Source organism: Ostreococcus lucimarinus, chromosome 4, assembly GCF_000092065.1.
Source record: "Ostreococcus lucimarinus CCE9901 chromosome 4, complete sequence".
In the NCBI taxonomy this organism is placed as follows: Eukaryota; Viridiplantae; Chlorophyta; class Mamiellophyceae; order Mamiellales; family Bathycoccaceae; genus Ostreococcus; species Ostreococcus sp. 'lucimarinus'.
This window is the reverse complement of record NC_009358.1, coordinates 453,190-479,933: the sequence shown is the minus strand read 5'-3', so window position 1 is coordinate 479,933 and position 26,744 is coordinate 453,190. Positions and strand designations below refer to the sequence as shown.

Genomic DNA, 26,744 nt, shown 5'->3' with positions numbered 1-26,744 from the left:
AGCCTGGTCGGTCGCCGGTTTGGGTCGTCGGTCGGTCGGTCGGTCGGTCGTCGGTCGGTCGGTCGGTCGCCTCGCGCTTCGTCGGCTCGCGTGCTACGATGGTTACAATAAATAAATAGATGCTGAGGTGGTAAATGGTGCGCGCGACGGGATCACGCGCGTAAGGTTTCGGCCCAACGCAATAACGCGGCGTTGGATTCGGTCGGGGCGTCGTCATGCGGGCAGTGACCGCCGAGGACGGGAGCGTACACGGCGTTGGGCTTGATCTCGCGAATGCGCGCTGCCTTGGTCGGGGTCATCCAAGGATCTTTCTCGCCCCAGAGGAGCATTAAGTCGCCGTCGTAATCGGCCAAGAGGTCGCCGGCTTTGACTTTGGTGCGCGAACCGGCGAGGGAGAGCTGATAAAACGTTTTGATCGCGCCCGGGTCTTGCGCCGCGAGATCGATCGAGCGGACGAGGTCGTCGTCGACGTCGAACTCGTACACTTGGTTCAAAATCTGCCTGATGCGGAATTTGGTGGAGTAGAAGATGGCCGTCGCCACGGCGCGACTGAACGTCTCGCGAAGCTTGTCCGCGAACGAATCAGCCGACTTACCGTCGATTTCTTTCGCGTCGCCCACCGCGCGTTGCGCTAACGTCTTCTTCTCCGGCCCCGGTGCGGCGTCTGGTTCAAAGTTACCCGCGGAGTTCACCAAACACAATCCCTTGCACGCCTGCGGCTGCGTGCTCGCGGCGAACAACGCCGCCAACGCTCCAATCGAGTTCCCGACAATGATCGTCTTATCCGTCTCCGATGCCCCAGCGACTTCTTTCGTGAAATCGACAACCTGTTGGCCCCAGAACTCCATGCAATACTCCTCCTCCACCTTGGGCGACCAACCGTATCCCAACATGCACAGCGCGTACACGCGATATCCCGCGCGCGCGAGCGCGGGAATCGTGTACCTCCAGTGATAGCTGTGCGCCCCGAACCCGTGCACCAATGTCACGATCGGTCCATCGTTATCCTCTCCCGCGGAGATGTAATTACACGCGTACCCTCGCCAATTCCACGTGTTCCATCCCGACTCCCGAAGCTTCACGCGTTCGACGCCTCGCGCGTCCGTCTCGAGCTCCAACGCCCCGCGCGCGGAGATCGAGTCCATCGTCGACGCGCGCGCGCGCACGCGCGATCGCATCGTCCCATCCTCGCGTCTCGTCGTCGTCGATCGCGTCGCCACGCGGCGTCCCGTCGACGCCTCGGCCGTCGTCGTCGTCATCGGCATCGTCATCTTCAACGTCGTCGCACGTCGCGCGCTCGATCGCGCGCGCGTTCGCGCGACCGCGGGCGCGCGCGTCGTCATCGTCGTCGTCGTGGCTCGCATGCCGGCCACCGTCGTCGCCGCGCGACGTCTCTTTGTGCCGACGTGGACGTGGACTCGCGCGATTATTCTCGACACTTCGCGTCGCGCTCGACGAACGACGACCGACTCGCGAACGACCCGCGAACGATGGAACGCGCGACGACGAGATGCGCGAACGCGCTCGCGATGCGCCGCACCTGCGCGTCGATGCGCGCGAGCGCGAAGAGCGCGCGACGCGCGACGACGAAACCCGCGCGGGCGGGGACGATTCGCTGCGGTGCGGTGCAAAAGATGAACGCCGAGGAGCTGGAGATCGCGATGGCGAACCGTGATCGACCGATGGTGATTGATTTCTACGCCACGTGGTGCGGGCCGTGCGTGCTGATGTCGAGCGAGCTGGAGAAGGTGCAGGAACAGCTCGGGGACAAGGTGCAGTGCGTGAAGGTGGACACGGACGAGGAGAGCGATTTGGCGACGCAGTTGCAGATTCAAGGCTTGCCCACGCTGGTGTTCGTGAGCACGGACTCGTCCAAACCCGCGCTGCGCACGGAAGGGATGCTGCCGGCGGAGACGGTGATTTCAGTCATCGAAAATGAACTTTAAGAGCGGTGGCGAGAACGCGACGACGAATCGAAACGCCGACTGCGCGACGCGCGACGCATCAATAGCTTTTTTTGGAACGCGCGAGCTGCATGCACTAGAATATCTAATCATCACACATCTAATTACAATCACCAGCCGTACTTGCGTCGATTCGTCGCGCGCGTTTGATTCGCCTTGAGACCGGCTTCGAGGATGCGCGATTCCTCAACCTTGGCCTCGTGCAGTAACGATGTGAGCTGATGCTTATGCTTCGCCGTTGCGCTGGTCTGCGTGGTATGAATGTTCGATAGCGCGCCTTCGTGCTGGATGATAGCCGCCCCCGGGCGTTGAGGCGCTTTGCGCAAGTCGTCCGCGGAGATCGTCATAATCTCAATATCGCGACCGTGTCGCTCGCGCTCCACCTTGGCCGCCGCCGCGAGCGCTTGATCGACAAAGTCTCCCGAGCTGAGATTTGCACGTGTCTGCTCCGCGTCGTCACTCACCGCGTACGCGTCTGCGGCGTATACGTGCGCGTCGCGATTGACGTATTCGCCGTCGTCGTCCACCGCGTACATCGACGCCGCGTGCGCGCTCGGACCCGCCTCCTCGTCCTCATCCTCGTCCTCGTCCTCGTCGTGCCCCCGCGCGACTGAGTCTTTGCCACCGTCACCTAAATCCAGCATCACGCCGCCGCCGCCACCGCCGAGACCGCCGCCGCCGCCCCCCAACGCGCGTTTAGGCTTGGGCAACGCCGCCGCCAGGCTCCCTATTTTCCCACCGCTCGCCTCCGCGTTCGCTCCCGCGCGTCGCGCGCGCTTCGCCGCGTGATCGTCTGAATCGCTGTCGTCGTCGTCCTCGAGCGCGCGCGCGAGCGCGGGCGCTGGAATCGTCACCACGCGTCGCGCGCCGCCGGGTTTCGGGAGATTTCCAAAGCTCGGTTTCTGCGCCGCCGCTGGGCGCGGGGCGTCGACGCGCGCCTCGCGCGCGCGCGGCGCCGGCGAGGGTTCTCGTTCCTGCGCATCGTCGTCGCTGGACGACCCGTACGCGTCGAGTCCGAGCATGGCTGACGCGTCGAGGTGTGCGTCTCGGTCGTCTACGCTGGCTAGCACGTCGTTACAAATGAAGTGAACTACTCGCACACGATGTTCGAGCCGAACGAACCCAAGCCGCCCGCGCGAGAGCACGACTTGACGTCCAAGAGTTCGATGTCGAAGACCTCCCACTGCTTGGCCGAGAAAAACGTGGCGGGACCGGTGGGCGGGCCGAGCTCGGGCGGGACGATGATTCTGCGCTTGCCTCCCGGTCGCATATCCTTGATCCCGAGTTCGAAACCAGGAATCATGCCGTTGATCCCCAAACGCGTGCTCGCGGGCGCGCCGCGACGGTACGTACTGTCGATCGTCCCGCCGTTCTCGTTGTACGCGACGTAATTGAAAGTACACTCTTGATTATCCTTCGGCGACTCGCCCTCGCCTATCAAGTAATCCTTCACGATGAGCCCGTCTTCGCGAACGGTGTAATCATTCCCATGAATCACTTTAACGTCGTAACCTTCGCGCAAGAACGCCGGAAAATCAACCGGGGCGTTGTTGTACGTCTTGATGCGCGTGTTATTGAGCAAAGCCTTCGTGTCCACCTTGGTCGAGCTCTCCGTGACGCGAGGCGGCGCCGGTTTCGGCGCCGCCGGTTTCGACACCGCTTCCGGCCCCGGCGCCGCCTCCGGCGCCGCCGCCGCGCCTCTCACCGCTTCATCTCTCACCGTTTCGTCCTTCGCCGCCTCCGTCTCCGTCGACACGCCGGGTTTCGCGCGCCCCTCATCCGTCGTCGTCGCCGCCGTCCCGCTCGTCTTGACTCTATCCAAAACTCTCGCCCCGTCGTTCCGCGCGAACGGATCGTCGTCGAACGTCGACGACGCCGCGCGCGCGCTCGGCGCGCGCACCGCACCGAGGTCGATCGTCACCGCGCGCGCGAGCGCGAGCGACGCCGCGAGCGCGCGTCGGCGCGTCGTCGTCGTCGGTCGATCGCCGCTGCCGCTGCCGTCGACGTCTTCGCTCGACGCCGCGCGTCGCGTCGGCGCGCGCGCGGCGCCGCGCGCGCGCGAGGACGCGTCGGCGCGCGCTCGCGCGCGCTCGCGCGGCGCGACGCCGCGCGCGACGCAGCGCGTCGTCGCCATGCGTCGAGTCGCGCAATGCGGAACGTCAGTCGACGACGCGCGCGCGCGCGAACGCCGTCGCCGCCGCGCGCGACATGCCGCCGCGCGACGACGGCGGGGACGCCGACGACGCGACGGACGTCGAACGCGCGCTCATCGCGCGCCTGCCGCCGTTCCTGAGGCGCGCGCGCGCCGAGGACGTCGCGCGCGTGGCGACCGAGGTGTTCGGCATCGGCGCGAAAGTCGCGCCGCTGACGTCGATCGAGGACGTCGTGCGGCTGCTGGTGCGGTGCGAAACGTGCGGGAGGGTGGTGCTCGAGGACGGGCTCGTGACGCACGCGCTGAGGAGATGCGATGGGGGGGCGGCGGCGCGCGACGCGAACGCGAACGCGAGCGCGAGCGCGAAGAACAAGGCGAACGCGACGAGCGAACGCGGCGGAGGCGCGACGGGCGAGAGGAAAGCGGTTGGAAGGGCTGATAGGGGAATGGGAAGAACGGGTGCGGGCGGCGTTGGACGCGGGGCGAAGCTTGGAGGACGAGAGTCGAGAACGCGCGAGCCGAACTACGGGAAACCAAAACCGCTCGCGACGAGAGTAGACGTGCGGGCAATGCGTCGCGTGCGCGACGCCACCGTGTTCGCGGCGATGTACCACGCAGACTTGCAAACCGCCGCCGACGACGGGCAGCTTCCTGGGAAAAGAGTCAAGTTGCCGTCGACGACGCCTCGCGAGCCTTAGAGCGGTAGTATTCGGCGTCTATATGTATTAATGTATTCATAGCGTTTGGTAGAGTTTACATCGTCGTTGGCTACAGCGGTCGGAGCGTCAATAATCTATACGGGTCGTCTAACAGGGCGTGCGGCGTCTCCTTGGCTCGCAAAAAAACATTCGCATTAGGAAGCGACGCGGATACAATGTCCACGACAAAGTATCTGCGCGCTGCGAGAACGAATCGTGCGAAGACTTCGGCGTTATTCGTGCGCAACGTTTGAACGATGTAACACACTCTTCCTGGCTTTAGACGCAAACGAAGTGCCGCGAGCAAGCTCTCTTCCTGGCTTGAAAAGTACAACAAGTCGGAGCCGATGACGATGTCGAAGACATCCGTTGGCGCCATTGGCGCCGCGAAGCCAGCGCCCTCGTTCTCAAAAACTCCCACGTTCGACCAATGTCTGACGCGCCCAGGAATCTCTCCGAGTCGTCGAGCCTCAAGGATTTCAAAATCCTCCTCCCACAAGTGACGCCGAATTTTGACGTTTCCCGCAAACGATCCACCACCTGGTCGCTTCGCGACTAAATTCTCGTAACACGCGAGCGTCTTTTCTAAGTTAAGCATTGTTTGCGGACCGCAGTCGGCGATGATGCAATCCGCGCCGCACGCCGCGGCGTAAAACCCACACGCTCCGCAACCCGCGCCGACTTCCAAAATAGTGCGGCCTCGCAGCGTCCCCGCGTTCGCTCTCAACCAGTCGCACAGAATCAGCGCCGCGTTCCAAACCACCGTTCCGAGCTCGCACTTGTGAATTTGCGCTACCGTCAACACACCGAGCTCATTCGGCAGCGTCAACGCGTATTTCGACGCGTTGACGTCTCCGCGCGGCGCCGTCGTGGTCGCCGGTGCCGCGTCGATATCCACGTTCACCGCGTCAAGTTCGGCTCGAGCGAATTTTGCCGCGCTCGTGGACGGTTTCGCGCGCACCTCGCCTTCGCTGTCCGACGTCCACGCATCGTTCAAGTTCAATCGCCACGTGTCGTCGTCGGAGTCGACCTCCATCTCGCGCCGAGTCCGGTTCTCTCGACTCGGGGCTCGATGCGTCGTGACTTTTCGTCTGACGATACTGAATACCCATATAGACGGCCACTCGAGGATAGGAGGTTATTTGGCGACTGGAGGCGACTGCCCCAGCTCGTCGCGCTAGAACTAATGCACTAAAGTTACATATACTCACTTGAACAGGCTGGCTATGATGCCGTTCGTAAACACGCCGTAGGGATCGAGGTACTTGCGGGCGGCGTTGAACTCCTTCACCGGGTAGTGCTCGCGGAGCTTGGTTCGCGTCTTATCGAGTCGGCGAATGTCCTCGGGAACCTCGATCTTTGCCCAGTGTGTGCGGAGTTCGTACTTGTCGCCGAGCGCGTCGAACTCTTTGTAGCCGTACTCCGTGAAAGCATTGGTGATGGCTTCGCGTTCGGCTTCAACCGTGGTGGGGAGGTACATGATTATGCCGACCCACGAGTGAAGCGAATTCGGCGACCCGGCAGAGGGCGACATCGGCGACGAGCTCCCGCTCGTCCAACGTTGCTCGATCGGCGCATGTGCAGGGATTTGATTCTCCACGATCAGTCGTCGGAGATCGCGCATGAATCGCAAGTCGGCGCGAAGCGGTGCGTCGCTCGCGGGCGGTGTCGATTCCAACTCGCCCGCCGGAAACGCGACTTCGAGCACGTGCTGCTGTCCACCGCAATCAAAACCGAGTATTTGATCGCTCCAGTCGACTCGCGTCCCCGTGCTCCGCTTCCAAAACTCTGCTTCCGCGGCGTTCACTCGCTTGACGTGCTCGAAGTCTAAAGGATTCACCTTAAGCAGTTCGTCGCGAAGTTGTCCAAAGCCCATGTTCTCCGGATTCACGTCTGGCGCGACTTCTTTGAGCAAACGCACGAGCGGTTCGACGCGCTTCTTCTCCGACATTCCCGATCTAATCCAAGGCTCTCGCTCGCCAGGTTTCAACGGATTACTGGCGACGACCACCACGGTCTCTGTGTGTGGAATCCACATGTACCGAATGTGTTGATACTCGCGCAGCCATTTTTCGTGATTCTTTTCGATCTCCCCTGGTGTTGCCGTCCACGTGTTTTCCACTAATTTATGCGCGTCTACGCACTTTATCGTAAGCTCCGTCACCGCACCGAGCGCGCCGATACCACATTTTGCTAATTTAAACAACTCTGGCTCGCTCGTCGCCGACAACGTCAGCGTTCCGCGCGCCGGCGTCACGAGTTTCATCTCCACCACCGTTTCATCCACGGGCGGAATCCTCGCCCCCGTGCCGTGCGCGCCGACTTGCGTGAACCCACCCATCTGTTGTTCTCGAATGCTCGCGTAGTTTTGCAGCGTCAACCCGTGCGGACGCAACGCCTCGACGACTTCCCGCACCCTCGCGCCCGCCTGCACGCGCAACAGTTTCTTCTCCGCGTCCACCTCCAGCACCTCGTCCAGGAGCGCCATCGACAGCATCCCGCGCTCCTCAAACGCCACCCCATTCGGGCTCAGCGCGCTTCCGCACGGGCGCAGCTTCCGATGCTTCCCGCTTCGCACCGCGCGCTCGAGCGCCTCCGCGCTCTCCGGCGTCAGCACCTTTTCGCACTCCACCCGCTTCGTCCCGCTCCAGTTCTCCACCGTCGCCCGCTCGCGCTCGACGTCGTCTTCCTCGCTCGCGCTCAGGTGCGTCCACGCGACGTACGCGGACGCCGCGACGAACAGCGCGCCGCGCGCGGGCGTCGACCAGCCGCGTCGTCCCGGCGTTTGATTCTTTCCGCCGTCTCCCCGCGACGTCGCGCGCCGCGCGACGCCGCGACCGCCGAGAACGACGTACGGTTTCGAGCTCGTGGCGTACGACGCGCGCGCGAGGCGCGAGGCGACGTCGCGCGCGCGCGACATCGAATCCCGAACGCGCGGCGAAGTGCGGCGACCGCCGACGCGACGCGGCACTTCGCGTCGCGCGCGCGCGCTCGAACCGCGCGAACGAGTCGACGCGAACGCGCGCGTCATGGGAGGCGCGCCGTCGGCGGCGAAGCGCGGCGCCGCGCGCGAGGACGGCGACGCGAGGAGCGGCGGACCTACGCCGGCGGCGAACGAGGTCGAGGACGCGCGGATCGCGCTCGAGGCCGTCGACGTGCGCGAGCGCGCGAAAGAGGTGGACGATGACGCGCGCGCGAAAGAGCGCGCGGTCGAGGACGCGGGACGAGGGGTGAAGGACCCGCGAGGGGAGCGATTTAGCGTGACGACGGCGATCAACTACGCGAACGGGGCGCCGCACATGGGACACGCGTACGAATCCATCTCCACCGACGTCCTGGCGAGATACCATCGAGCGTACGGACGGCAGGTGTTGTTTCAAACGGGCTCGGACGAACACGGGCAGAAGATAGCGGAGGCGGCGGAGGAGAAGGGGATGGCGCCGTTGGCGTTCGTGGACACGCACGTGGCCGAGTTCCAAAACTTGAACAAACGATTGGACGTGTCGAACGATGTGTACAATCGCACGACGAGCGAAGCGCACAAGAAAGCGTGTGCAGAGCTGTTCAGACGCTCGAGAGATAACGGGGACATTTATTTGGACACGTACGAGGGGTGGTACAACGTGCGCGAGGAAACCTTTGTGACGGAGAGCGAAGCGCAGGCGAGCGGGTACAAAGACCCAGTCAGTGGGAAAGACTTGAAAAAGATGAAGGAAGAAAGTTACTTTTTCAAACAAAGCCGATATCAAAAACAGCTCATCGCGCACATTGAGTCGAATCCGGAGTTTATTCAGCCCTCGTCTCGACGAAACGAGATTTTGGCGCGCTTGCAAAACGACGATCTTCGAGATTTGTCTGTATCGCGCACGACGTTCGATTGGGGTATTCCAGTGCCCGATGCCCCAAAGCACGTCATGTACGTGTGGTTCGACGCGCTTACAAACTATCTCACCGGTACGGGGTGGCCTGAGGAGACTGAAAACAAAGATTTTTGGCCCGCAAGCGTGCACATCATCGGTAAAGACATCATCTGGTTTCACTGCGTCATCTGGCCGTGCATGCTGTGGAGCGCCGGATTGCCGCTTCCGAAGACGGTTTTCGGTCACGGTTTCGTGACCGCGGATGACGGACAAAAGATGAGCAAGTCGATCGGGAACGTCGTCGATCCGAACGACGTTTTGAAGAGGTTTTCGAGTGATACGTTCCGCTACTACTTGATGCGCTGCGGCGTTTACGGCGCGGACGTGCCTTTCAGTGAACCTGCGATGATCGCGATTCACAATGCTGATTTAGCCGACGTCATCGGAAACTTAGTGCACCGAGTCACGAACCTTTGCAAGAAGAATTGCGGAGGAATCATCCCGGATTGCGCCTCGGAGAATGTGTTTAGCGTCGGCGTGTTGCGAGCGAAATCTGAAGCCGCAATGTCTAGATTCAACATTCAAGGCGCGTGTGAACTCGCCATTGAAGCCATCAAGTGTACGAACAAGTACCTCACGGACTCCGCGCCGTGGGCAGTCAAGGGCGAAGGCGCGGAAGAGCGCAAGAGCGTCATCATCAAGAGCACTCTCGAGGCAGTGTACGTGGCGATGCACTTTTTGCAGCCTTACGTTCCAAAGGCATGCGGCTTGGTGTTTGAAAAGCTCGGTGTTCCGGCCGTGAAAATTTGGGAACTCAAGCCGTTCGGTGAAAACGTTCCCATCGGGGCGACGGTCGCCATCGGTGACGTTTTGTTTGCCAAATTTGAAGCCGAAAAGATTGAGGTGAAGAAGAAGGCGGCCCCCGTGCCCAAAGCGCAGCCAGTACCCTCCGATGCCCCCGTGGACGTCTCCCGTCTCGAGCTCGTCGTCGGCACCGTAAGAAGCGTGAAGCGCCACCCCGATGCGGACTCGTTGTACGTCGAAGAGATCGATCTCGGTGGCGATGCGCCCCGTCAAGTCGTGAGCGGACTAGTCAAGCACATCTCTGAAGACGATTTCACCGGTTTGCGCGTCGTGTGTGTGGCCAACATGAAACCCTCCAAAATGCGCGGCGTGGAATCTACCGCCATGGTTCTGTGTGGTACGAACGCCGAGGGCAAGACCGAACCCGTCGCGCCTCCCGCTGGCGCCGCCAACGGCGCGCGCGTCTCTTGCGAAGGTTTCGTCGGCGACGCCGACCCGACGCTCAATCCCAGGAAGAAAATTTTTGAAACCGTCAGCATCGACTTCTCTGTCACGCCCGAGGGCATCGCCGCGTACAAGGGCGTTCCATTCGCGTGCGCAGAAGGTCCGTGCACGCTACCGACGATCCGAGAGGGCGTTATCAAGTAGAATTTTTTCAATGTCAAACGCGCCGAAAAGCCTCTATCCATCTTGCGATGTCCCGCACAGCGCCTCGCGCGACGTCGACCTCGTCGTCGATACCGCGCTCGATCATGCGTGCGGTTTCATCATCGTGCGCGTCCACGAGCGTCGATCGCGCGCCGCTCGCGCGCAGTCGCGGCGACGCGGCGCTTCAGCGGTCGCGACGTCATCGCGCGAGCGCCCGCGCAAACGTCCGCGCGGGCGCGCGCGCGGACCCGTTCGCGGACCCCGTGCCGCGGCGAACGGACGTTCCAGACGTCACGTGGCGAACGACGGTGGAGATCGGCGCCGGCAAGCGAAGCGACGCGTTCGAGGGCGACGCGCTGGAGATTCGGGCCTTTGGAGGCGAAGACGTCGGCGAGGTCGCCAAACTGTTGCTCGAGAGCGGCATGCAGGGGTTTCCCACCGAGAGACGGACGCTTGAGGTATATTTGACGAACGCCATCGGTGCGTTTCCGTACGGGACGTACTTGGTCGGGACGTTGAGGGGCGAAATCGTCGCGACGGTCGGGGTGTCGTTTACGCAGGAGACGCGTAGAAAGTTTTCGTCGCTCGCACCGCCGAGTGATGGGGGGTACTTGTCGGATTTGACCGTTGCCGTCGATAAGCGAGGAGCTGGGCTCGGCGCCGCCATGCTCAAAGGGGCGGAGAGTTTCGCGCGCGCGATGAAGAGCGAGGAGATGTGGTTGCACGTCGCGTTGAAGAAGCCGGGCGTCATCGCGTTGTATAAGGATCACGGATACACGCTCGGTGGGGTCGATCCGGGATTATTCGGCTGGCGTGGTCGGCTGTTGCTGAAGCGTAAAATGTCGATTGATTGATTATTGCGTTCAGTTTAGAAAAAATTAGCGAGCACTTGCAAATCGACTATGGCGATTGATTCACACGCTTCCATTCTTTCAGTCGTTCTTCTTCGTGCGCCAACTCGTCACGTCGAGCCATATTTTTCGCTCTCGTGACGTGTACTCCGCCTGTGAAATCATAAATTGTCATTTTCGTGCCACTCACGACGTGCTGCTCCGTTTGAAAGTTGTTCAAAGCCTTGGTGCGTTTTTCCGCAACGATTTGCTTCATGACGTCGGCATGTTCGGCCCACACTGCCGTGTAATCGCGTTTCCAACCTTTTTGCCGCTGGATCTCGGTCGGTTCAGGAAGCGAGTCGACGTCAGCATTCATGGAGAAGCGTTGTGGAGAGAGGCGGTCGAGGGTACTCGTAAAGTGCACGTCGTGGGAGATACAAACAAAAATTAACAATTTACAAATCAAGGCGTCGGCATGACGTCGCGAGCGAAAACCTCTAAGCCACGAACACCATACACACGAGCCAGAATGGCACCATCGCCTCTACTATCCGTTTTTTCGACGCGAATCCAGCCCCCTAGACCAGACACCGAAAGATCGACCAAAGGGCCGACTACGTTCGTCGGCGGTACAAAGTCGATCTCATTCACCACGCGCAATGCCGCTTCTTCTTGTCCAGGCGTCGTCGGTGGAACGTCCGAGGTCTTGATGATATCCACACGCTGCGATTTGGGTCCGTAGAACGAAAAAGCTACGTTCGGTGGACACCGCACGACGTCCACGCGCACGAACGAACCCCAACACAACGAGTACCCTTGAAAAGAATCAAACCCAGGCGGCTCGGCGCATTCAGGCGTCTTTGGCACGAACTTTTTCAATGACGCGCCGAGTTTCATCGTCGAAAGATCATCAGGCCCGAGCAAAGAGTTCAGTCTGTGATGTAAGAACAAACCAGGTGTGTCGAACAATATGCCTTTACCCTCAAACGCCTTCAACGGTATCACTCCGAGCGTCGTTCCTGGCATCGCACTCGCCACGGGAAGTCGCTTAGAAGGTGCGAAATAATTACCAGCCGATCGCAGCTCATCCATCGCGGCCCGAATGAATGAGCTTTTGCCAACATTCGCGGCGCCGAGGACGTAGACATCGCGACCGTTTCGCTCGCGCATCATCTGTAGTACGGCGTCGCGCATCCCAGATCCTTTCCTAGAACTCACGAGCGCGATTCCCGCCAGTGAAAGCCGTCGCGTCTCGGCTTCGCGCCCGACCCACTCCACGAGTGCATCGAGGTCCGTTTTCGAATCTAACAAATCAACCTTTGTCACTACGAGGAGAATCGGATTCCCGCCGACGACGTCTCTCACCTTTTTCAGAAAGCTCCCATGAAAATCTGTCACATCCACCACCTTCACCACCAGCGCCTTTTTCTCCCGGATCGGTTTCAGTTGATCTCTGAGCTGCTTCGGCGTGATCAATCCGGGCGCCGCTTTCAACCCGCCCTGCCCCTCGACCGCGTTTACGAATTTCCCGTTGCTCAGCGCCGCGCACCGCGCGCAGAGCATCATGTCGTAATGTCTGTGCACCGCCTTCGTCGCGTACTCCGCCGCATCGACGTACCCCGCGATCGATTCATCCTTCGTCTGCAGCGCGACGCCGCACCCGTAACAGTTCCCCTATCATCACCCGCCGCGTTCGTCGTCGTCAGTCGTCGCGCTCGCGCGTCGCCGCCGCGTTCGCGCGTCCGCGTCCAGCCCGCGCCTCGCGCCCACGCACCCGCTCCCGTCGCACGTCGACGTTACGATCGCCCTCTCGCACGTATCGCCGCTCGCTCCGCGCGTCGTCGTCGTCCATCGACGCGCGCGCGCGCCCCCATCGCGTCGCGGTCGTTGCCCGCCGCCGCCGCGTCGAAACCTTCGCCGCGTCGCGCGCGCGCGCGATCCGCGCGCGCGCGCGGCGCGCCATCACCGGCGCGCGCGTCATCGCCGACATCGTCCGCGTCGCGTCGCGTCGCGTCGCGTCGCGGTGTGTCGCGGCGTCACTCGGTCGCGCGCGATGTCGACGCCGGTGCCGATGCGAACGACGCCGACGCGCGCGTCGACGCCGCGCGCGGCGCGCGCGCCCGCGAAACCGGTCGTCGCGTTCGTCGCCGCGGTCGCGATCGCGTCGCGCGCGCCCGCGGACGCGGCGACGATGTTCGTCGGCGCGGGAGACGAGGCGTTTTTGGAGCGGCAGTACTTGGACTTGAAGTACGCCGGCGTGCGAGACGTCGCGCCGGGCGCGCTCGACGGCGCGCGAGGGGTCAGGGTGACGTACGACGAGTCGCGGATCTCGTTCGAGGAGCTGATGCGGACGTACTGGCGACGGAGCGAGCCGACGCGGTCGGATGGGCAATTTTCAGAGGTGGGCGCGCGGTTCGCGCCGGTGATTTACGTCGCGAACGCGGACGAACGGGCGATCGTGGAGCGAGCGAGGGATGATTTGGAGGCGTCGAACGTGTACGGCGCGGGGGCAAAGTTGACGGTGCGCGTTCTGGACGGTGCGCCCGAGACGTTCGAGGAGGCGCCCGAGAGGGACGCGTTGCGAGCGAACCCGAAGAAGTACGCAAAGATGCTGAAGGCGCGAGACGCGGCGTTTAATCGACTTTGGGGCTTCGTGCAATTTTGCGCGGATCGAGTTTGCGGATACGTGCGATTCGCACCGAATTGCAAGACGACGTGCTTGAAGGTGTTTCCGGAGTACGAGGCTCGGAACGCGGGCATTCCCGACATCGACGCGAAGAATATCAAAATCACGGCGCGTAATTAATTACGGCGCGTCGATGATCGGTTTGTAACGTCATATGCTGCTATTTGATTAAACACGTCTAGATTTCGATCGATTGCTTCAGCGTGATCTTATCGCCGAGCGAAAGCGCGATGCCTTGCGTCTTCGAGCGGATTCGGATGAAGCCACTGATCTCACCGTCGTTGCTCTCGATCGAAACGTTTACCAGCGCGTCTTCGCCGAACACGGACTTGGCGTACAAGTTGGCGGCCAGAAACCCGCATTCGCCATCGAGCGCGCTCGGCGGAGTGAGGCACTTCATATTCGTGCTAGTCACGATATGATCCAAATACTTGCGAACGTCGGTGATGTTTGTGCTCACGGCAACCTTGTTCTCCCACTCGAATTCAGCCCACATGCTTCTAAACACCGTGTCGCTGCACGTCGCGGGGATGATGTAATCCATGATATCAATGTGCACGTCGTTCAACACGATGACATTACGATCGGAGCGAGCGGTCTCGTACACGATGTTGCCGAAGATGACTCCCGTTTCGGTCGAGCTCACCTTGATGCTCGCTCTCAGGTTGTGAGAACCGAACGGTGGTAACGAAAATGGTTGAGGACGCTCAACAAGCTTCAAATCACCCATGGTGGAAAGTTCCAACATGACGTTTTGCAGCGGCTCGTCCGTTCTATTGATCATCGTCACGTCAAGCGTGATGTCGTACTGGTGCACGGTGACGTACGTCTCCGCGTAGACTGTGTCGCTCAAACCGGTGAGTTGCATCACGCGGTCGAGGCTACGTCCGTTCTTCTTGACCGAGTCCATGAAACCAGTGGCTCGGGCGAGATCGGTCGCGACGGCATCTTCAATCTCAAGTTGCGTCATACCCTTGCGCGACTTGAGATGATGGAAATCAATCAAATCGTCAGCCTGCGCGACTGGTGCGGCGTCGGAGTTCGCGCTCGCCTGAGATTCGCGTCTAAGCTTTTCTTCAATCATCAAAGCGAAAGATTCTCCGCACGATTTCAACCAGACGTCGGTATCCGCCTCTTCCGGATGACCGATGACGTGGAAGCATAACTCCAACCGAGCCTTAGAGTCTCTATCCATTTCGATCGGCACTTTGCCACTCGTTCCCAAGCGCAACATGCTCACAATGTATAACATGCACTCGGCTTGTGTCGCGTTCTTTTGCGCTTGAGGAACCGAACCAGATCCTATCACTCTGAGCGCAAGCTTGGTCAACGTGCTCGCAATCACCGCCGAAAGGAAGGAGTCACCCTTCAGCAACATTTCGCGCAAGTTCGGCACTTGAGAAATCGCCGCCGAAGTCGAGTACGCCGCTTGCGTCGCATACGTTCCATCCGCCAACACGGCCGGGCGCGTCGTCGTTTCCGTGGTGTCTTCGTCCTCTTCTTCACCGTCCGGGCCATCGACGAGCGGTGCCGGACCGAGGCTCATACGAATGACTTCGAGCGCCGCCTCTTGCTCCGCCTGCGTCGTGCTAAACTCACCGATGATCCACAGCGCTGTCGCGCACACTCGGCTGCTACGAATGGTGGAGAACAAATCTAACAGGTGCTCGATAATCCCCGGACGCAGCGACTTGTTCGTGAAGGCGATCTCACGAACAAAGTATGCGACGTCCGCCGAGCTCCCGCTGTTCGCGTCGCTCAGGAAATCCATGAGCAAGTAAATTACCGACCCCGCGACTTCGGGGAACTTCAACGCACATTTGTGAATCGCTTGGACGAGCAACTGTCGGTACTCTCCAGTCTCACTGGTGTTCTCAGATTGAGACTTGATCACCTCCGTCTTTAACATGCTCGTGACGTCGTCGATGTTGCGAGGCGTGATCAAGTCGAGCACTAAATCGAGCGTCTTGCGCTTGATGTCGATGTTCGGCGAGGAGATCGCGCGTAAGATATCCATGATCATCGCTTGCAACAATTCTTTGTTGTCCTTCTTCAAGTCAGTCAAGCGATCGAGCACGATGAGCTTGACGTTGTTGTCGCTTTGGTTCACGAGGAGTTGGCAGTAGCAGTTGGCCGCCGCCTTGATCGCGGTCGGCGCGTTCGAAAGCGCCACGAGGGTGTTCGCACACTCATACACCACCGATGCGTTGTTCGTACCGAGCAGCATCAAGATGACCTTGATGTACTTGCCCTTTTGCGTCGGATCCGAGCGGCAAACCTTGCGAATCAGGTCGAGCACGACGGTTTGCAAAATGTCCCCCCAGTTTGACACGGATTCCAGATTGTTCATCAAATAGTTCACCGCGCGCTCTTGGGCGTGCGTGTACAACATCAAGAACGCGTTCCTACGCGTCCCCAAATCGTTTTCCCCGCTCATCAAAAATGACTCGATGATTTCCGGCGCGTCGGGAATCAAGTGCTCGCCGTCGGGCAAGTCGTAAATCTTATTGATCGCCATCACCGCGTTTCTCCGCACGTACGAGTGCCTGTGCTCCAAATTTTGCACGATCGAAGGTATCAGCGGCTCCAACAGGTCCGGCTCCGTGATTCGGCACAAGAACCGCAGCGTGCACCCTCTCAAAAACTCATTCGGGTGTTGCAAATTGTTTCGCAAGTTTTGACACAACAAAATCATCTCCGGTAAAATCTTCCCATCCGCCCCGCATTTCTCAATCATCTCCATGTACAGCAACAAAAGCTTTTGCACCGTGTGATCGTCGCTCGGCAGCACGTACCGCACGATCGTGATGAACACCTGCGGTATCGCCTCCCCGCTCAGCAGCAGCGAGATCACCTTCTTCATCGCGTCCGCCTTCTCTTCCGCGTTCCCCGTCTCGAGCGCCTCCTTCAGCTCCACCGCGCTCGTCGCGCGATCGAAATGCACGAGCATCGAGCACCCGCGCTCGACGACCTGATTCACCGTCGCCATCGTCGCCGTCGTCGCGCGATTCTCGTCGTTTCCGCGCGCGCGTCGCTCGCGTCCCGTCTCGCGTCTCCGCGCGTCGCTCCCGTCTTCCGCGCGCGTCGTTCGCGCGCGTTCGCCGCGCGTTCCGATGCGCGGAAATTCGTTCGCGTCGTTCGCGGGCGCGCTCGCGCGGGCGCGCGCTCGCCGATCGTGCGCCGCGCGCGGTGTGTCGCGCGCGGATCGACCAACGGCGCGCGCGGATCGGCGCGCGCGTCCAAAACACGGATCATTCGAACGCCATCGCGATGACGGCACCCCGCGCGCGCGCGACGACGGCGCGCACACGCGCGCGCGCGCGACGATCGAGCGCTCGACGGCGGTGGGACGATCGAGGTCGACGGTTCGCGCGGTGGCGCGACGCGCGGACGCGAAGGAGACGACGCGACGACGCGACGAAACGCGAAGACGCGCGATTTGAACGGGCGAGGGATCGACGCGCGAGATGGAGACGGTGCGCGCGTACGTGGCGCGGATGAATCGGCCGCTGAACGCGACGAACGTCGGGGACGCGCTCGGCGCGAGCGGGGTGAAGAAGGGGCTGGCGCAAAAGTATTTGGACGCGCTGGTGGATAACGGGGCGATTCGAGTGAAGGATGCGGGCAAGCAAAAGGTGTACTACGCGACGCAGGACGACGAGGTCGCGGACGCGGAGGCGCTGCGAGCGATGGGCGCGGAGGCGGTGGCGGTGAGCGAGGAAAACGCGCGCGCGAGCGCGGAGGTCGGGCGGTTGCGATCGCAGTTGCGAGCGCTGCGGAACGTGCAGAGCGTGGAGGCGATGGCGGCGGCGAGACGCGACGTCGAAGACGAAAACGAGACGCTGGAGAAGAAGATCGAACCGTTGCGGCGAGCGAAGGCGAACGGAGAGGTGATCACGGAGAGTGAGCGCGTGAAGATTGAGGACGCGTTTTTGAAAGGGATGGAGGCTTGGCTCGATCGTCGACGAAAATTCAACAACTTGTTTGAGACGGTTCTCGAAGGCACGGGGGAAAAGAAACAAAAGCTGTGGGGGGATATCGGCGCCGAGACTGAGAAAGACGTCGGGATCGATTACGACAAGTATAGAAACATTTACGATGATCTCAAGAAGCAACGCCTCGCCGATTCGCGAGCAAAGCGCATGAAGCGATGATTTGAATTGAACGACGCATAGACGCGACGCCGAATAGCTGTAATTTTTCAACCGAAACGAAGTCGATACGAGCGCAACAACTTTGTAGTTCACGTTACATCACACTCGACACTCGATTATTAAAGGCTATTTCACTCGAGACTACGGACACTTGCGCTGAACCAAGTTCGCGCCATGCTCCTCGTACTCTTGCTTACTCATCCAGAGCTGCTGGAACGAGCCTAAAGAAGCGAGAATAGAACCCCCGATCCACGTCGCGAAGCGACGCTCGACGCTGTTCATGCTCGCTACGACCTTAGTCTTTACGTTTTGCGGCGCGTGATCGAACAATGCCGCTTCCAATCGCTCACGCATGTTAGCGAACATACTACTACCGCCACACAAAACCAAGCTGCCCCACAAGTCTTTTCGCACGTCGACGTCCGCGTTGTTGATGCACTCCAAAACCAGTTCTTGGATGCTCTTCAAAGACTTGAGCTCACCGAGTTCGGGGACGTCCACATTGAGTTCCCGCAATATCTCGGGCTGGAAGAACAACTCCGGGATCTGGAATCGTTCGACGCCGACCTCGATGGTGTTCCCATCCGGCAACTCGTACGTCACGCCCGCCACATTCTTGTGCTCGTCCGAGTTAAACGTGTGATCGTCCAGCGTGCAAACGGTCGCTTTAAGATCTTCTATGATCTCACGACGTTTGAACAGCGCATACGATGCCGTCGTCTTGGGATGATTCACCGCCTTGACGTCGAAATCGCCGTCGCCCTTCTGCTTCTTCGTAAACGCGTACCGCGGGCGAACGTCAACCTTTTTCTTCTCTAAATACTTCAAAACCACATCCGTCAGAGCTTCGCCACCGAGAGGTGAGCGCACGACGGACTTTTGAAGCGCAAAGCCGTCGTGAATGGCCGAGACCGTCGTGTGCTTACCGCCCATGTCGATCACCAAGCTCGACGCTTTCCCGACGGCGAACGAGCTCAACACAGGACTCTTCGCCAAAAACAGCGCCGGCGGCGCGTGCTTTTCAAACATCAGCTCCACCATCTTCGCGCGTACCGCATCCGAGTTGTGCACGGGTTCGCTGAGCAGCACTGGATGCTCATCCGTTTGCAACGCCAACCGCTTCTTCAACGCGTGCTCCCAAATCGCCTCCACCGCCTCCCAATCCTCCAGCATCCCATTCTCTCCGTACGGTGACGTCACCTCCATCCCGTCTCGTCTAATTCCCATGTTATCCACCTCAAAATGTCTCGCAGACGCGTTCTCACCCTCCGCCGTCATGTCCGCGTCCCCGCCCTTCGCGCACTCGCCGACGGCGCTCGGAAACACGTGCTGCGGCGTGTCCTGTCCCGCGTACCCCGCCTTGACGCTGTGCGTCCCGAGATCGATCACCACCGCGCTCACTTCATCGCCACCGTACATCGCGCGCGATTTCGCTCGACGTCAGCGCGATTTCAGCGCCGCGCGCGCGAGAACGTCGAATGCGATTCAACGATTGACGTCTCCGCGATCGCGCGCGTCCACGAGCGGCGATCGCGCGCGGTCGTCGACCGATTCGCGACCGCGCGCGCGCGAACGTTCACGCGCGGCGTTTCGCTTCGCTCGTGGACGCGAAGACGAGGGATTCGCTCGCGCGCGCGAGTGAATTTGACGATCGCAAAGCACACACAGGGTTTGGCTCTCGGCGCCGGCGCGTCGACGCGCGTCGACGCGACGACGCGCGTCTCGGCGAGCGCGACGCGAAATGACGGACAACATGTGACTAAAAGATATTACGAGCTCGATGCGACGCGACGACCGACGCGGGACGCGCGAGAGACGCGCGCCGCGACGCGCGAGCCGCGCGAACGCGAGGTCGAACGCCTACTTGGTGCTCTCCTTCAGGTACGCGATCAAATCCGCGCGGTCTTCCGGCTTCTTCAGACCGGCGAAGACCATCTTCGTGCCCGGAATGTACTTCTTCGGGTTCAACAGGTAGTCGTACAGGGTGTTCTCGCTCCATGTGACGCCCTTGTTCTTGTTCGCCGCGCTGTACGAGAAACCCTCCGTGGTGCCGGAGACGCGGCCGAACAAGCCGCCGAGGTTAGGACCCTATCGAGCGATCGAGCGTGCGTCGCGGCGTCAGTCGATCGTCGCGATTCACGCGCGCCGCGCGTCGTCGTCGTCCCTCGCGACGCGAGCGCGCGTCGAATCGAGCGCGTCGTCGCGCTCGATTCGCCGCGCCCCTCGCGCGATCCCCGCGTCGTCGTCGTCTCGTCCGCACCTGCTTGTGTCCACCGCCCTTCTCCGCGACGTGGCACTGCGCGCACTTCGTCTTAAAAATCTTCGCTCCTGTTCTCGTCGACCGCGCGCGTCGTCGCGTCGTCAGTCGTCGTTCCGTCGCGCGCGATCGCGTCGACAACGTCACCCATCCATCTTGCGCGCGTTCGCGTCTCCCTCGCGCGCGCGCGTCGTCGTCGCGCGCGCCGCGCGTCGCCGCGCGATCGACGCACCCTTCGCGGCGTTCCCCGCCGGCGCTTCGCTGAACGTGCTCATCGCGGCGTCGCGTCGAGGCGTCGAGTTGTGCCGCGAGCGGTCGCGACGCGTCGCGGCACTTCGCGACGCGCGCGCGGCGCCGCGACGCGCGATGGCGGGCGCGGCGGGCGTCGACAACACGCAGCGTCGCAAGTGGGACCGCGACGCGTACGCCAAGCGCGCGGCGGAGCGCGAGCTCGCGGAGAAGGAATCCGAAAAGAATGGCGGCCGCCCGGCGCCGCCGGCGCGCGGCGCCGCGGGCGCGATCGTCATGCGCGAGGACCTGCGCGTGGATAAGATCATACAGAGGGACTACAAGCGCGACATCGAGAGCCGCGTGGGGACGAAGTCGATCGTGAACCCGGAGACGGGCGCCGGGATGGGGTTTCAGTGCAAGGAGACGGGGGTGGTGCTGCACGACTCGGCGGCGTATTTGGATCACATCAACGGGAAGAAGCAGATGAAGGCGCGAGGGATGTCGATGCGGGTGGAGCGGTCGACGGTGGATCAGGTGCGGGCGAAGTTTGAGGCGGTGAAGAAGCGAAAGGCTGAGGAGAAGGCGAACGGGGGGAAGGCGAAGGCGTACGAGGAGAGGTTGGCCATCGCGGAGGCGGACGAGGAGACGATGCGAGCGAGAAAGAAGGCGAAGGAGCAGGCGAGGAAGGCGAAGAAGAGAGCGGAGGAAGAGGCGGCGCTGAATGAGTTGTCGGCGGGGGTCGATCCGGAGATGGCGGCGATGATGGGATTTTCGGGTTTCGGCGGCGGCAAATAGAGCGGCGAGTCGCGTGTGATAATGTACACTAATACATGACTAGCTAGAGCTGTTCCCTTCCGCAGCGCGCGCGAAAGTCGGCTATTGTTTCCTTCAGCCGCGTCGGGCGGTCGGTGAGAATGCCATCGACGCCGTAGTTGAGAAAACGACGCATCCTTTCGTCGTCGTTCACCGTCCACACGTGCACGTCTAGTTTTGCGCGCCTCGCGCGGCGCACGAGATCTCGCGTCACCATCTCAGATTGTATCGCGACCGCGTGCGCACCTCTGACGCGACCTCGGGTCAATCTATCGTACCCTTTCGCGCGCATTTCGAGAGAGAAATTCGCGACGACGTAGCCCACTCGCGGCGCGCCCAACCGCAACGCCTCTCGAATCGTCTCGTCGTCCTTCCCCCACATCAAGCACTCGTCGCACCGCATCGACCGCACCACCTCCACGGTCTCCCGCGCCAGACCTTCGCGCCCTAACGGCGCGTTTTCCTTGAAATCCACTGTGATTTGTTTGAATTTCGCGCGTCGCGCGACTTCGAGCGCCGCCGCGAAATCGAGCGCCGCCGCGTCGCCCTCGTTCCACATCTCCAACTCCGCCCGGCTCACCTCTCCCACCGCTCCGATGTCCCCTCGAGTGTACCGCTTCACATCGCGCGCGTGCAGCGCCACCAGCGCGCCATCGTTCGTGCGCTGCACGTCGATCTCCACGCACGCGTGTCCCGCTCGCGCCGCGCGCTCCAGCGCCGTCCTGGCGTTGGCCATCTCCCCCTCCAGCACCTCTCCGCCGTGCGCGCACACCATGGGATCGCGCGCGCGCGCGCAAAACGCATCGCTCGGCGCGTCGTTCGCGCGCGCGTCGTCGCGCTCGCGCGCGCGCCGCGTCAGCGCCCACGCGCACGCCGACGCCGCGACGAACGTCCACCACGCGCGCGCGCGCGCGCCGCGTCCTCGCGCGCGCCGCGATTCGCGCGCGAGGTCGCGCGCGAGGTCGCGCGCGAAGTCGCGCGACCCGACGGCGCGACGCCGGTCTCGCGCGAGCGCGCGTCGCATGCTGCGGGCGCTGCGGACGCGCGTCGCGAGAACGCGACGCATGCGACGCGCGCTCGCGCGCCTCGCGCGCGACGTCGCGTCGAGGCGGTCGAGCGATGCGCGCGCCGTCGCGCCGCGTCGCGCGACGCGCGGAAACCACGACGGAGACGCGCGCGGGTGCTGCGACGCCGCGGCGACGTCACCGCCTCGGTTCACGTCGACGCACGAAATCGTCAACTGCGCGCACGCGCACGGGGCGAGGTCGACGTACGCGGTGGGAATGAGCGCGTACGCGTTTGAATTGATCGGTGACGCGACGCGCGTGGAGCCGACGCGCGCGAGCGGGGAGACGGTGGCGAAGGGGGAGACGCTCGCGAGGGTGCACTGGAGCGGGTTCACGCGCACGGCGGGCGACGAGCTGTATCACTCGCGATGGGCGAACGCGAGCGGGACGAGAGAGATCGCGGCGCCGTTCGATGTGAAGGTGGTGCGGTACAACATGGAGGCGCTGCGGGATCCGTACATGAACGTGCGAGGACCGGAGACGTGGCTGGCGGAGGTGGAGGCGGAGAGCGGATCGACGGCGACGCTGATGGACGAGGAGGATTACGACGCGTTGGTGGAGCGAGAGGAGATGGCGGCGGCGGATAAGGCGAACGCGGCGTATCCGTGAGTGAGTTGGGGGGCGCGAGCGGTCGCGCGCGGCTTGTTGTTATTGAAATTAATTTGTATCGCGTCACCGCTTGGGCGCCTTGGCCGTCGAGGCTAGCGATTCGTCGACTCGTTTTCGCTTAGCGGTCGCGTCCGTGATTTCGACGTCGTCGTCGACGATTAATAGTTCGTCGTCGACGATGGCGTCGTCGGCGCCCGCGTCCGTGGCTTCCTCAGCCTCTCGCGCCTTGACGTCTTCGCCGCGCACGATGAAACCGTCCGGCTCCTTCTCATCGTCCCAATCTTCGCGGTGGGTCACCATGAGCTCAAACTTGAAATCTTGCGAGTAATCCTCGATGAGTAAAATAGTCCCGTTCACGACGCCACCGCCCGGGAGCTTGTCTAAGGTGCGCGGGTCGAGCGAAGCGTAGTGCTCCACCTCGTCTTCGTCTAAATCCTCGCCCGTCTCGTGAAGGAGGTTCCCACCAAACTGCACGGTGGGCTCGTTCACGCTGAACTTCCCCTTGAGCACGCGCTTCACTAGGTCGCCCTTCGTGAACTTTGTGGTGTCGCACACTAATTCCACGCGTGCGTTCCCGCAAACTGCACACTTTGGATTCGGGTCGTCTTTCGACATGGGTTGCAGCAAACGTCCGTTGCTCGCGTGCTCGAGGACGAACGTGTACCGGGTTTGGTCCATTCTTTTATGAAGAATCTTGATCGCCTCTATGACGATGAGACCGGATACGATCGCGTTGGTCGTCGCGACGGCGTGGATGATGTTTCCAGCCATACCCTTGGCGTCGAATACGCTTTGCGGAGGAATACCGTAATTCACCGAGCGCAAATTACTCACCGCCGTAACGAATTCCACGGCGTCGTCGTCGTCCTTGTCGAACTCAATCGGGCGCTCGCGCTCTACAAGTCGGGCTGTGGCGCTCACAAACACCTTCGCGCACTCGGTCGGGGACCAAACCACGTGGGGATCCATCAGACCATGCGCTCGTCGCGCACTCGACGCCGATGAATCGGTCTCCACAAACTCGCAATCTAAGCCTACGTCCGCCGATTTCAGCGGTTTCGGTCTGGATCTCGTCTTCCACATGTCATCCTTCAGCAGCAAACCCTCGATCTTTGACCCGAAAACGTACGCAAAAACGCGTTTGGCGAAATCCACGCCGGACTCTCCTTCGTTTCGGCGAAACGCCCCGGCTTCCACCGCGTCCTCCTCATCTAAATCGCTCTGCACGCTCGCATCGCCGAACAGTTTGCTGAATAAAAGCTCTTTTGCGTACACGATGCAATGAATCGGTTTGTCCGGCGTATCCCTCAGCGTACAGATCGGATAACTCTTCGGCGTCGGCTTCTCCGTGCACTCAAAGCACGCGCATTGTTTGCGCGCGTGCACGGTGACTTGCCCTTTATATCCAGTCGTCCCACTCTCCACGAGCGGCACTTCCGCCGCGAGACACAACCGATTGACGTGTCGTCGAGCCTCCAAGTTATCCAATCCATTCAACACGACGTCGAACCCCTTAAAATACTCCTTATCGAATCTCGCCTCCTTCACGTTCGCTCGCAGCGCCGAAATCTTCGCTTCTGGTCTAAACTTCAACACCGACTCCCTCGCCACCTCGCTCTTCGCCATCCCCACGTGCCGCCGCCTGAACAAAAACTGCCTGTTCAAATTCGACACGTCGATGGTGTCCAAATCGATCGCCGTGACGTCTCGAAATCCGTGCAAGACGAGCGTTTTCAAAAGTTCACACCCGATGCCCCCGGCGCCCACCATGAGCACCTTGGCGTTCTCCACGACGTCGCGATCGATGTGCATCGTCGCCCCGCGTCGAAAGTCGACTCACCGCGCGATCGCGCGCGACGCGCGTCGTCGCGGGCGCGCGCGCCGACGTCTGCGGTCGTTCGTCGGGACGCGCTCGGGACAGCACTGGCCGACGCGTCGTCACCGACGACGACGCGCGCGGGACGCGCGGCGATCGGCGATGCGACGACGGTGAAACGCGCGATGACGGGATCGAGCGGGACGTCGCCGCGGGCGCCGCCGACGACCGTCGAGCCCGCGAGCGGGTGGTTGGGGACGGTGCTCGGACAGCTGACGCCGGGAAAACTGGCGCGGATGCTGTTTTCGACGCCGTCGCCGTCGCCGCCGCCGCCGCCGCCGAAAGCGACGGCGGCGAGACGCGCGCCGCCGCCGCCGCCGCCGCCGCCGAAGAGACAACCGCCGCCGCCGCCGCCGTTCGCGGCGCGAACGAAGGGAGAGAATCAAGAGAACGGGCTCGCCGGCGCGGGCTCCCAAAAGTTGCCCGAGTTGGAAGAGGGACAGTTGGATGAATTGCCTCCGCCGAAACCGCCGCCGCCGAAACCACCGAAACCGCCGCCGCCGAAACCGCCGAAACCGCCGCCGCCCAGACCGCCGAAACCGCCCGCGGGGGCGCCGAAAAGCGCGTCGAAGAAGCGCGTTCGAGCGAGCGCGAAGGAACGAGCGATGTCGACGAAGGCAGCCGAATCGAAAGCAAAGGTGCAAAAGCCAGAGTCGTCGGACGAAGAAGAAGAGTTGGAGGATGGCGAACTTCCGAAACTCGTCAACCTGTACGATTCAAACGACGCGATGCTCGTGGACGACGAAGACGCGAAAACGCCGGAAGGGAAGCTCGAGAAGATTGAAAAGATCGCCGCGAAGAGCAGGGAGGTGTTGGGAGGAGGTGAGTTTGACACGATGGAAAACATCGCACGGCTCCGCGACGACGCGGATGAGACGCTGTTGAACAATGTGAATTCCCCGCAATACAAAAAACGAAAGCCGAAGCGGCGTCGAAAAGCGAGTACGAATGCGTCTACGGACGACGTCTCTCTCGGAAAATCAACCGGCTCGTCGATCGATAAGACGAAGAAAATGCATCCCTCGCTCGAGCGTTTGATTGCGTCGAGAAAGCTCGCGCTGGTGTTGGATTTGGATCACACGCTTTTGAACAGCGTGTTGGTACCAGATTTACGAATGGATTCGAATTGGTTACGTAACGCGATGCGTCTTCTCGATGCCGACGTCAAGCGCGCGGAGGACGCGAACGACCCGTTAAAGCGTTCGGTCTTTCATCTCCAGCATTTCGATTTGTTGACCAAGTTGCGGCCTGGCGTTCGAAGGTTTCTCGAGCGAGCTTCGCGTTTGTTTGAGATTCACATCAACACCATGGGGTCGCAAGCGTACGCGGATCAAATGGTAGAATTACTCGATCCCGAGAAACGATGGATACATGGAACCGTAAGAGGTCTCGGGGAAATGGAAGGAGGGAAGCTGTGGGCGCCTGCGGAGAAGACGCTCGACGGCGCGTTGGAACACCTCGCCGACGCCTGTTTGATTTTCGATGACACCGCGAGCGTGTGGGAATCGCATCGACGAAACTTGGTCACGTGCGAGCGGTATTTATTCTTCCCGCAGGCTCGACGTCAGTTTGGTTTATCGGGGATGTCGCTGCTGGAAATCGGCCAGGACGAAAGCGAAGATGAGGGCATGCTCTCGACGGCGATGAAAGTGTTTGAATCCGTCCACTCGGCGTATTTCGCCGGCGGCTACGATAAGAACGTCAAGCACAAAGTCAGAGCACTGAAACAACATGCGAGCGACGTGCGCGCGGTGCAGGAAATTCTGTGCGCCCAACGCAAGAAGGTACTCGCAGACGTGCGCATCGTTTTTAGCCGCGTTTTCCCCATCGACGCCGACCCCACGACGCATCCTTTGTGGATCTTAGCCGAAGATTTCGGCGCTACGTGTGGACGGACACTTTGCGACGACACCACCCACGTTGTAGGCACGGCGAGCTCGACGGATAAGGTGAAAGCGGCAAAGGCGCGAGGAAACGTGCACGCCGTAACCCCTCACTGGCTCGAATGTTCGATGCTCCTCTGGCGTCGCGCAAACGAAGCCACGTTTCGAATTTAGCACACTAGCGAAGAAATTTGTATTTAGTACACGCC

General features: G+C 61.4%; 21 protein-coding genes across 21 annotated transcripts; 9 read left to right on the top strand and 12 right to left on the bottom strand.

Annotated features, from left to right (window-relative positions):
- Window positions 1-152: 152 nt before the first annotated feature.
- OSTLU_37370 (predicted protein) lies at window positions 153-1,145 on the bottom strand (the record flags this gene model as incomplete). The annotated part of the gene is made up of 2 exons (XM_001417222.1): window positions 153-631; window positions 680-1,145. The coding sequence occupies 2 exons, from the start codon at window positions 1,143-1,145 to the stop codon at window positions 153-155; spliced, it is 945 nt and encodes a 314-aa protein (XP_001417259.1).
- Window positions 1,146-1,550: 405 nt separating this feature from the next.
- OSTLU_37354 (predicted protein) lies at window positions 1,551-1,946 on the top strand (the record flags this gene model as incomplete). Its single annotated transcript, XM_001417481.1, has 1 exon — window positions 1,551-1,946. One exon carries the CDS (start codon window positions 1,551-1,553, stop codon window positions 1,944-1,946), a length of 396 nt encoding a protein of 131 aa, XP_001417518.1.
- Window positions 1,947-2,074: 128 nt separating this feature from the next.
- On the bottom strand, window positions 2,075-2,608 carry OSTLU_31203 (predicted protein; the record flags this gene model as incomplete). The annotated part of the gene is made up of 1 exon (XM_001417221.1): window positions 2,075-2,608. The coding sequence occupies one exon, from the start codon at window positions 2,606-2,608 to the stop codon at window positions 2,075-2,077; it is 534 nt and encodes a 177-aa protein (XP_001417258.1).
- Window positions 2,609-3,054: 446 nt separating this feature from the next.
- FBP20-2 (peptidyl-prolyl cis-trans isomerase, FKBP-type) lies at window positions 3,055-3,743 on the bottom strand (the record flags this gene model as incomplete). Its single annotated transcript, XM_001417220.1, has 2 exons — window positions 3,055-3,677; window positions 3,719-3,743. 2 exons carry the CDS (start codon window positions 3,741-3,743, stop codon window positions 3,055-3,057), a joined length of 648 nt encoding a protein of 215 aa, XP_001417257.1.
- A 1,141-nt stretch (window positions 3,744-4,884) lies between these two features.
- On the bottom strand, window positions 4,885-5,850 carry OSTLU_92615 (predicted protein; the record flags this gene model as incomplete). Its single annotated transcript, XM_001417219.1, has 1 exon — window positions 4,885-5,850. The coding sequence occupies one exon, from the start codon at window positions 5,848-5,850 to the stop codon at window positions 4,885-4,887; it is 966 nt and encodes a 321-aa protein (XP_001417256.1).
- Window positions 5,851-6,027: 177 nt separating this feature from the next.
- OSTLU_1854 (predicted protein) lies at window positions 6,028-7,476 on the bottom strand (the record flags this gene model as incomplete). The annotated part of the gene is made up of 1 exon (XM_001417218.1): window positions 6,028-7,476. A coding segment is annotated over one exon (1,449 nt), but the record flags the coding sequence as incomplete, so codon positions are not given.
- Window positions 7,477-7,843: 367 nt separating this feature from the next.
- OSTLU_36966 (predicted protein) lies at window positions 7,844-9,562 on the top strand (the record flags this gene model as incomplete). Its single annotated transcript, XM_001417480.1, has 1 exon — window positions 7,844-9,562. A coding segment is annotated over one exon (1,719 nt), but the record flags the coding sequence as incomplete, so codon positions are not given.
- A 69-nt stretch (window positions 9,563-9,631) lies between these two features.
- On the top strand, window positions 9,632-10,126 carry OSTLU_8313 (predicted protein; the record flags this gene model as incomplete). Its single annotated transcript, XM_001417479.2, has 1 exon — window positions 9,632-10,126. A coding segment is annotated over one exon (495 nt), but the record flags the coding sequence as incomplete, so codon positions are not given.
- Window positions 10,127-10,230: 104 nt separating this feature from the next.
- On the top strand, window positions 10,231-10,980 carry OSTLU_31198 (predicted protein; the record flags this gene model as incomplete). Its single annotated transcript, XM_001417478.1, has 1 exon — window positions 10,231-10,980. One exon carries the CDS (start codon window positions 10,231-10,233, stop codon window positions 10,978-10,980), a length of 750 nt encoding a protein of 249 aa, XP_001417515.1.
- A 46-nt stretch (window positions 10,981-11,026) lies between these two features.
- OSTLU_31197 (predicted protein) lies at window positions 11,027-11,335 on the bottom strand (the record flags this gene model as incomplete). Its single annotated transcript, XM_001417217.1, has 1 exon — window positions 11,027-11,335. One exon carries the CDS (start codon window positions 11,333-11,335, stop codon window positions 11,027-11,029), a length of 309 nt encoding a protein of 102 aa, XP_001417254.1.
- Window positions 11,336-11,421: 86 nt separating this feature from the next.
- OSTLU_37471 (predicted protein) lies at window positions 11,422-12,627 on the bottom strand (the record flags this gene model as incomplete). The annotated part of the gene is made up of 1 exon (XM_001417216.1): window positions 11,422-12,627. A coding segment is annotated over one exon (1,206 nt), but the record flags the coding sequence as incomplete, so codon positions are not given.
- Window positions 12,628-13,150: 523 nt separating this feature from the next.
- On the top strand, window positions 13,151-13,765 carry OSTLU_92613 (predicted protein; the record flags this gene model as incomplete). The annotated part of the gene is made up of 1 exon (XM_001417477.1): window positions 13,151-13,765. The coding sequence occupies one exon, from the start codon at window positions 13,151-13,153 to the stop codon at window positions 13,763-13,765; it is 615 nt and encodes a 204-aa protein (XP_001417514.1).
- A 43-nt stretch (window positions 13,766-13,808) lies between these two features.
- Window positions 13,809-16,634, bottom strand: OSTLU_49385 (predicted protein; the record flags this gene model as incomplete). The annotated part of the gene is made up of 1 exon (XM_001417215.1): window positions 13,809-16,634. One exon carries the CDS (start codon window positions 16,632-16,634, stop codon window positions 13,824-13,826), a length of 2,811 nt encoding a protein of 936 aa, XP_001417252.1. The 3' UTR covers window positions 13,809-13,823.
- Window positions 16,635-17,091: 457 nt separating this feature from the next.
- OSTLU_37149 (predicted protein) lies at window positions 17,092-17,799 on the top strand (the record flags this gene model as incomplete). Its single annotated transcript, XM_001417476.1, has 1 exon — window positions 17,092-17,799. A coding segment is annotated over one exon (708 nt), but the record flags the coding sequence as incomplete, so codon positions are not given.
- A 99-nt stretch (window positions 17,800-17,898) lies between these two features.
- On the bottom strand, window positions 17,899-19,437 carry ARP3503 (predicted protein). Its single transcript, XM_001417214.1, has one exon. The coding sequence runs from the start codon at window positions 19,216-19,218 to the stop codon at window positions 17,941-17,943; it is 1,278 nt and encodes a 425-aa protein (XP_001417251.1). The 5' UTR covers window positions 19,219-19,437; the 3' UTR covers window positions 17,899-17,940.
- Window positions 19,438-19,659: 222 nt separating this feature from the next.
- On the bottom strand, window positions 19,660-20,331 carry CYC1 (predicted protein; the record flags this gene model as incomplete). The annotated part of the gene is made up of 3 exons (XM_001417213.1): window positions 19,660-19,887; window positions 20,060-20,127; window positions 20,289-20,331. The coding sequence occupies 3 exons, from the start codon at window positions 20,329-20,331 to the stop codon at window positions 19,660-19,662; spliced, it is 339 nt and encodes a 112-aa protein (XP_001417250.1).
- Window positions 20,332-20,422: 91 nt separating this feature from the next.
- OSTLU_15042 (predicted protein) lies at window positions 20,423-21,082 on the top strand (the record flags this gene model as incomplete). The annotated part of the gene is made up of 1 exon (XM_001417475.1): window positions 20,423-21,082. One exon carries the CDS (start codon window positions 20,423-20,425, stop codon window positions 21,080-21,082), a length of 660 nt encoding a protein of 219 aa, XP_001417512.1.
- Window positions 21,083-21,125: 43 nt separating this feature from the next.
- On the bottom strand, window positions 21,126-22,124 carry OSTLU_87011 (predicted protein; the record flags this gene model as incomplete). The annotated part of the gene is made up of 1 exon (XM_001417212.1): window positions 21,126-22,124. One exon carries the CDS (start codon window positions 22,122-22,124, stop codon window positions 21,126-21,128), a length of 999 nt encoding a protein of 332 aa, XP_001417249.1.
- A 40-nt stretch (window positions 22,125-22,164) lies between these two features.
- OSTLU_92611 (predicted protein) lies at window positions 22,165-22,776 on the top strand (the record flags this gene model as incomplete). Its single annotated transcript, XM_001417474.1, has 1 exon — window positions 22,165-22,776. One exon carries the CDS (start codon window positions 22,165-22,167, stop codon window positions 22,774-22,776), a length of 612 nt encoding a protein of 203 aa, XP_001417511.1.
- A 237-nt stretch (window positions 22,777-23,013) lies between these two features.
- On the bottom strand, window positions 23,014-24,567 carry OSTLU_1406 (predicted protein; the record flags this gene model as incomplete). The annotated part of the gene is made up of 1 exon (XM_001417211.1): window positions 23,014-24,567. A coding segment is annotated over one exon (1,554 nt), but the record flags the coding sequence as incomplete, so codon positions are not given.
- A 140-nt stretch (window positions 24,568-24,707) lies between these two features.
- On the top strand, window positions 24,708-26,715 carry OSTLU_31186 (predicted protein). Its single transcript, XM_001417473.1, has one exon. The coding sequence runs from the start codon at window positions 24,778-24,780 to the stop codon at window positions 26,707-26,709; it is 1,932 nt and encodes a 643-aa protein (XP_001417510.1). The 5' UTR covers window positions 24,708-24,777; the 3' UTR covers window positions 26,710-26,715.
- The last annotated feature ends 29 nt before the right edge of the window (window positions 26,716-26,744 follow it).